Source organism: Anguilla anguilla, chromosome 7, assembly GCF_013347855.1.
Source record: "Anguilla anguilla isolate fAngAng1 chromosome 7, fAngAng1.pri, whole genome shotgun sequence".
Classification (NCBI taxonomy): Eukaryota; Metazoa; Chordata; class Actinopteri; order Anguilliformes; family Anguillidae; genus Anguilla; species Anguilla anguilla.
The window spans coordinates 32,803,877-32,811,836 of NC_049207.1; the positions used below are offsets into that span (position 1 = coordinate 32,803,877).

Sequence of the window (7,960 nt, forward strand, 5' to 3'; positions counted from 1 at the left end):
TCATCTTTTGCATTTTTTTATCTAAAAAGTTTTTTGTGTGTTTATTTTTATTTGTTTGCTTATAAGTTAAATGTTCTTAAATAAAGAAACTTTAATAAAATATAAGTTTTTCAAATAGATTTGAAAATGTTGCACTTTTTGACAAACTATCGGTCAAAACATCGGTAATCGGTGGGCTAGGACTCTCCAAAATCGGGATCGGCATCGGACCCAAAAATCTGGCATTGGTCGGGCTCTAATTGAGACTCTCTACAATCCACCATTGCTCTAAAAACCTGGCCCATTGGAGTGAACAGAGTTGACACAATTCTCTGGCCCGGTCCCCTCCTAATGCTGTGTGTGTTCCAGACAAAGTCGGATGTGGGAAGTTTTTTCGACTCCCACCACAAAGCATTCCAGTGACCAGAGCTGGGAAAGATGACGTTTAAGCAAAAAAAACAGGCCTTTATTAATTGTCTGAAAAGTAAGTGCGAGAATACATCATGAATGAATATCCTTTATCGAATTGTCAGCAAGGTGAGGATTATGTGAATTCAGCAGTTTCAACTGTTAACATCCTCGTTTGATGTTGTGCACTCCGAATACCGAACACAACAGAAGTGCATCAACAGTTAAAACACCTCACTTATCTGACATGTAGAATATATTTATTTGTTCTAATTTGGTAATTATTATTGAAGATAATAATTATCAATTAAATCGCTGAATTTGTTGATAGGCAGTGCAAGCTGTTGGATAAACCTTTATCAGCATGTACAGTTCACAGCCAGACGAAAATTAAGAAATTTACAACAAATATTCATCTAATTTAAAGACGCGGTTCATGTACCTTAAAACAACATTAAAGAACATACCAAACCAAAGCTTGTTTGTCCCAAAGTAATCCAAACATGTGCCAACACCAAAATTTAAAAACCAAAAGACAGCAGAATATTCCAAATAACTAGAGATGAAATGTAGAACACCAGACCTACATCTATGACTCAGATACCCACTTCTGACTAACAGTTGTAAACTTCTTCCCAGGTTGCCCAAAACTGGCTTAATTAAAAGAAAGCTGCATATTTTATCTAATGAAAAGGATGAGGAGGGAGGGGGATGGACACACACACATTCACGCACACACACACGCATTTTCACACCTCCAATGCCTACCCCCCAAGTGCGTGCTCTGTCTTATCTCGAGGCTATGCTGACTGAGTACTTTGAAGCTTCCTATGGCTGTGAACAGCTAAATGGTGAATTACATGTCTGACAGAATCCTTAGATGGTCATAACATAGGTTAATTTTTATATGAATTATACTAAATAATTCATCATTTTGGGATGCTGGGACCCACAGCTTTTTTTACGGACAGCCCACTCCTACCTGCAGTAGGCTAAACAGGACCCGTGGGAATCCCGCCTCAATGCAGACCTCTAGCCAGTTGGCCCTTGGATGTAGCTTTAGGGGTCTTTGCAGTTTCTTGGAGAATCATATGGTGGAATCTTGAGGTTAACTTTTTGGGACACCCACTCCTGGGTAGTTTGGCAACTGCCTTGAATGAATGAATGTTGTTCATTTGTAAATCTTCCTCACTGTGGAATGGTGGACTTCATATTGTTTGGAAATGGCTTTATAACCCTTCCTAGCCTAATGTGCAACAATAATTGCTTCTCTGAAATGATCATAGATATGATATCTTTTGCCCCTGGTATACTGTGTTAACACAAGCCTGAATGCTCCAGACTAGACCGTTACAGTTTATGCTTTTATATACAGGTATATATCAACACTTCCTGATGATCAACTAACCTTTCACAAACAACTAATTATTGGCTTGCTTATTTTATCCACACCAATGTGCAGGACCTTGTCGTGAATCATGATGTTATTGCAAATTGCCTGTTTTCTAGCCCCCTCACTTCAAAACTTGTTCCAGCGCCACAGATATTAGGATATAACTAACATTAATCTAGTAATCACAAAATCCTAATAGTAGGTAATCGAATCGAATCGAATAGAAGGTAATCGGAACCAGGTGCTGCTAATCAAGTACACAAGATTTTGATAAGTCTTGATTAGCAGCACCTGGTTCCGATTACCTTCTTAATTGATATGAAGCAGTAAGAGTGCATTTACTTTTTTACACGTCTTCTGCATGTTGTCTCATTTTTGGCTGAATAAATAAGGTCAACATAAAATTTGTGTGTCACATGAGGTTAGATTTATGTACTATCCACCGCAGGAACTAGGGTCTAAATTTAGTTCCGAGGGCTTTATTTTACCCCCAAAAAAGTTCCTGCTCGGGGGGTAGTACTTTCCAAAAGTACCGAAACCTTTGGGGTTGGGCGCAAGCGCTGAAAATTTCTGATTGGTCAACTACTTGCAGTGTATTATTTCAACCGCCATGTTTAAAAATCTGCAGCCGCAAACCGATTTATTTTCATAATAATTAAAATCAAACTTGTATGTTATGTGGCGCAGTAACCTAGTTTTGGTTATAGCCTGCCAACGTCTTGGAATTATAACGTGTGCTCTTCTGTTCTTTTCTTGCTTTAGTATTCGTTTTATAAAATGCTAAGCATTCGTGCTGGGACAGCATATTACGTACAAAAACATTCAAACGGATTAATTTGGTTGCTGAATATTTTCTTCCGGATTTTCTTTGTTAGCCCGTTGTAATTGACTCAAAACGTTTGATACAGTTATGTGAGGTATGCGGTAGTTCTGCGTAATTCACATTGGTGATACAGTAAAAGCAAACTAGAAATCACCCTCCGCACTTTTTGTCAGGGTAAAATAACAGGTTAATTCTAGTAATCGTCCCTTTAGCTTTTTCAGACTGCCGTAATTTTACTCTGCCATTCTTCAATTCCATAAAAAGACCAGGAAGACTATGGACTAATTTATGGTGCATGGTTCGCATCTGGAGGGCACACTTCGCTGCTCGGCTAGCAGTAACTTCGAAGGAAAGCAAACGGTGGCTGTACCACTGCTAATTTAAATTTTCACGTAAGTCCGAGTTTTCGTTCTATTCTTGTCATTTTGCGATTAGCCTATATGGAATTGACGATGAGAAAGTAATCAAACAGCAAATTGTTTACAACGTGTGCATGTTTTCTGCTGTTGTTGCCAGTTATATTGGAAATGTGAATGCATTCTGTCGCCTCGGATGTCTAGACATGAAAGTGAATGTTCGCATAAAAACATAATGAATGTGTTTGAGAGGATATATAAAACAGTTACAATCTGACTATTGGCCTGTTATATCCTATTTGTTGCATAACAATGGTCCAAGTTCAACTACCAACGACAGTTTTGCTTGACAACGGTAAAATATGCCCAAACGGCTGCAGAAGAATATTTCAATTCCAGGTGATTAAATCGATAAAAATCAATAAATACAAAAGTAACCATATATAGTCATTGTTGGTAACCCGTTGTATATAAATGGAATAAACCCCTCTAGGCTGTCCCGGTTATTAGAAAATAATGTAGGCTACTTCAGTGGTAGTATGGGGTTACAGAAGAAATCATAGGACAGATGGACCGACGACAACGTCGCTTTTTCATACGTCAGTGGGCTAATTTGCCTAATCTTCGCGGGACTTTAGACCGCGGTGGAAACGCAGACACCAATGGGCTGAAGGAACCTTTTAGTTCCTGGAAAAGTAGTTCCGGGTACTTTTGGTGGAAACGCGGCTTTAGTTGTTTTTGTGTAATCAAGTCCATGCTTGCTTGGCAGTGATATACGATCACACTTGAGTGACATGCTTTATACTATCTTCACACATTTTACAGTGATGCTGACTGTAACCCAGTGGCATAGCCAGAAATTAATATTTGGCTGGGTCATGAAAAAAATTCCTGGGGCAAGAACCAATTGAATGTGAGCTCTGAAGTACATACGCAAACCTGCAGCATAGACTACACGCACACTTCAAAGGATTTTTATAAGGAATCTCCACAGACATGGCATAAACATTAAGGAACAAAATATACACCCAAAAAACCCAAAATATAAATATAAAATTCTGATGAACATCTCCATTCATGGTGATGTTAAGCCTAGCCTACTGTCAGCTAAATGTTGAACTGTGTTGAGCTTAGCGAACTAATTTGCTGTTTGCTCAAACTTTCATAATGAGCTGATTTAGTCCAACAAAGATATCCAGTTAGCTAGCAAAGTCCTTGCTTTGATGGCTAGCCTCATGAAAGAGCTGTTTGTTTTTCTTGTAAATTTCTCCTCTGCCGCTAACTTTTTTTTTTTCTTTTCAAATTAAATTAAATTTACCAGCTTCATCTCATGTGTATCTTTTTCTACATCCTTCACCCAATAACCAATGGAACAGCATATACGGGGGGGGGGGGGGGGGGGGGGGGGGGGGGGGTGGTGGTTATAATAGGAAGGGTTGAAATGCATAGACCCCGAGAAGTACAACCCAATGAGGGGATCAGGGGGCATGCCCAACTGGAGGAATTTGTTCTAAAAGAACAGCTGTGAAATTATCATATCTGGTGAATTCTAAGGGGAAAACAGCCTACTCCTGGAGCAGTCACAGCAAAGTTGTTGAAAATCATGGAAAACTGAAAAAAACTGTTGAAATCACAGTTTTGTTACACATTAAAGGCATAACATACAGGGTTTTTACCTTGAACATATTATACAATTATAAAATCACCAAAAAAGTATGCTAAGGCATATCTATGATGCACTGGCAATTTCTGCCTTTATACACTTTTGTGCACCTTTACCTGTATTTATTATTCTAAAATGTGTTTGAGATGTTGCCTATGCCTACACCTAATATGTAGAAACACAGAATTGAAAGAGGGTGTGTTTTCTTTTTCACATGACTGTATACAGAAGTAAATAATTGGATTTCACAATATGTGGAGTTGCCTGTTTTTCTTCACAAATAAAGTAGGGGCTAGTACATGGTGCATCTCTCCCTGCTCTTTCATAATTTCTTAATCACTCTAACTCAACTGTCAAATCACGAGAACCATAAATTATGTTAAATGAACTTATGGTATGAAAAATGTAAAATGTGTCAATGAGACGACTGAGAAATGGGAGTAAAGCCAAATCTCTCTGACAGTGGTCTAGTGGTATACTCAGAAGGCCCCATCAACCTGGACCGTAAGCCTGAGGATATGTCTGAGCTTTTTCGACCCTTTCGCACCTTACTGAAGAAGATCAGGTATCTTTGGTTACTATCTTAGTGTGATACAGTAATATTTAGTTGTTGTTTAAAACCTCTTTTTATTGTGAATTTTGTTTTAAAAAAGTCTCACGGTTAGGAGTATTCAGTTGTAATTATGGATTCATACCTTTGCCACAACACCTTTTGTCAATCTAGCAGAACACAAACTCAAAATATGTAGCCATGGACACTGCAGGGCTTCCCAGCTACCCTGCTGCCATTGGCAGGCACGATTCATAACTTTGAGGTGTGTACTGTAACTGCACTGAAATTAATGTTTTTACCTCGATGCACCACCCAATGACCATATACATTTTCTGCAGAATACTAAATATTGTGACTGTAGGCATAGTTTAAAAATTGCTTCATTTTATATGAAAACCAGATACCACACCTGTAGCTAGCTCTCCTCATTTACAATGAGGTTTCTGACACATGACACACACCGTATCTAATCTTTTCCTATTACAACTAGATGCAGTAGCATACTGATACGGGATATCTTGTAGGTATCCAAATATCCATATGATGTATCCATTGTGGTGCAGTTATTGCATCTGCATTTTGTACCTGCTAATTTTTAAGGATTGAGTTTTTTCATTTCAAATGCATTATTTGTTGGTGCTGTCTTACATGGTTAGTGAATGGCAGCATTTTTCTGTTTGCCTGCAGGGACCTGCTGCAGACTCTTACAGAAGAAGAACTGCAGACACTGGAGCGCAGTCTCTGCGTGTCCCAGGACGAGGAGGAGGAAGTGGCATCCCCTGTTATCCCCTCTGCCCCAGCCTTTAGCCCCTCAATCACTGAGCTTCCCCAGTATCAGGAGCAGGAGGAGATGGAGCCCACTTGTAGCTCTGCCCACCTTGGGGAGGGGAAAGAGGGCTGGCTGAATGCGGTGCTAGAGGAGAACCTGGCCTGCTCCATGCAGTACGATGAGGAAGAGCTGGAGCAGCTCAACCTCATGGTGCACCGTGCGGGGGACCAAATGTCTAGCCTGTTGTCGCCTGCACACCACAGCGCTGAGGCCTCGCCCCACCGGGTACCCCCCCAGGAGGAAGAGGATGGGGAAGATGATCAGGTGTTCTTCATGGAGGACCTGGGGAGGATGGGAGAGGGCACAGGTGAATCTGAGAGGCTGCAGGGCTGCAATTTGGAGTTTGAGGTCCCTAGACCTACCCCTTTCCAGAACAGCTGGTCCCAATACTGCGTGGTAGAGGCGGCCCTTCAACGCAGAAAGAATCATCACTGCCCTGATAGCAAGGCCTCTGTGCCAGATCCCACAGAGACCCCTGCTAGTATGAGTGGCTGGGAGGCAGGCACGGATGAGGTGGAGACGGCAGAGCTGATTGCCCACCGCACTGGTGGCATGAAGCTTTCTGCAACTGTCATCTTCAACCCCTGCTCCCCTGTGCCTGCTGACCCGCCACAGGGTGTTGAGCCCTGCCCCACCAAGATAGGTGGCTTGGTCGCCACACACAGCCTGCTCCATTCCTGTGTTTGCTGTGGCAGCTGTGAGGACTCTGTTGACGCTGCACCTTTCCCACCCCGCCCAGTCACCCAGGCCTCTGACTGCCTGACCTCTGGGAATGACCTGCCTGGGAAGGAAGGCAGTTCTGCCCACACACCGTGGACAGGGAAGGCCCCTCCTTGCTGTGAAAAGTGCCTGACCCTGCGCTCTGGGTCCCCAGAGATTGGGGACCTGGGGTCTTGCAACCACCTGAGGCAGACTGACAGCCAGAGACAGGCCACTAGGGGACTTCAGGACATCAGGATTGGGCCTGGAAGGGAAGAGCAAGAGAATGCCATCATTAATACTAGGTCCCGATCCAAGTAAGAACTGTGCATGTGTATGTGTGTTTGCATGTGTTGTCTGTGTGTTCCTGTGTGAAAGAACAGCCTTGTTCACATTAGCTGCTGAATCTATTCATTCTTATGTTTCAGAATCATCTTGGGGAAAAAAGCTCTGTAAAATGTGCAATAGTAGAAATTCCCTTGATTAGCACAGGGTCAATGAAAAACCTTACTGAAGGCAAGTGTAACCTTACTGTGAGTGTATCTCCAGATATTTGCAAAACGTTAGTAGAACTAATAGAAAAATATTTTTGGGTTTAAAAAAAACAAGGCAAATTTCATTGAGTTCAGTATACAACTGCCTCAAACAGGCAAAATTCTGTTTCATTTGGGGCTATCAAGTGGTTCATCTTATTAAAGTGACAGAAGTTCCAGTGACCTTCCTGCTTTACAAGGGCTGGTTTCAGTGAATTCTGGGTTTGTGGCCTAATAAGTAACTCTAAAAAGCTATTTGTACAGTGATGTTATGTTTTCAGCATAAGCAGAATTTGGGGGAGTGCCATGGATACAGTGCACCCATATGTATGATAGGCTAGCTGGTTTCCAGTGGTTGTACATTTCAATTTATTTATAACATTTATTCACAATTATAAACATGCATTTCTATTGCGTTTGGCCATTGAGCAGATTGTTATCCAGAGTGACTACTTGGGTTACATTCTTTAGGTAGAAACAATTATCACAGTGGATATTCATTGAAACAATTCAGGTTAAGTACCTTGCTCAAGGGTGCAACTACAGTGCCTCGGGAATTGAACCTACATCCTCAAAGTTACAAGCCCAGTTCCTTGCATAGAGAGTTTGTGTTCTGTTGTTGTGTTGGCAGTGGCAATATTTCTAAAAACCAATAGAAATGTATCTTTTTATGAGAACAAGTGAGGGGCCAGAGTGGAGAAAGAAGCAGCTGGAAGCAATCAAA

At 41.4% G+C, this 7,960-nt stretch overlaps 1 protein-coding gene and 1 long non-coding RNA gene across 10 annotated transcripts in view; one reads left to right on the plus strand and one right to left on the minus strand.

Annotated features, from left to right (window-relative positions):
• LOC118232233 overlaps window positions 1-5,913 on the minus strand; it is a 29,124-nt gene extending 23,211 nt beyond the window's left edge. Inside the window, exon 1 of the long non-coding RNA XR_004766234.1 lies at window positions 5,824-5,913. This is a non-coding gene — a long non-coding RNA (uncharacterized LOC118232233). The remainder of the gene's footprint in view (window positions 1-5,823) is intronic.
• The window catches only part of zfyve28 (zinc finger, FYVE domain containing 28), a 226,090-nt gene that overhangs the window by 148,904 nt on the left and 69,226 nt on the right, over window positions 1-7,960 (plus strand). For all 9 annotated transcript variants that reach the window (XM_035426992.1, XM_035426996.1, XM_035426990.1 and 6 more), the window contains 2 exons: window positions 5,086-5,187; window positions 5,863-7,020. In XM_035426992.1, coding sequence (XP_035282883.1) covers window positions 5,086-5,187; window positions 5,863-7,020 — 1,260 coding nt within the window. The remainder of the gene's footprint in view (window positions 1-5,085; window positions 5,188-5,862; window positions 7,021-7,960) is intronic.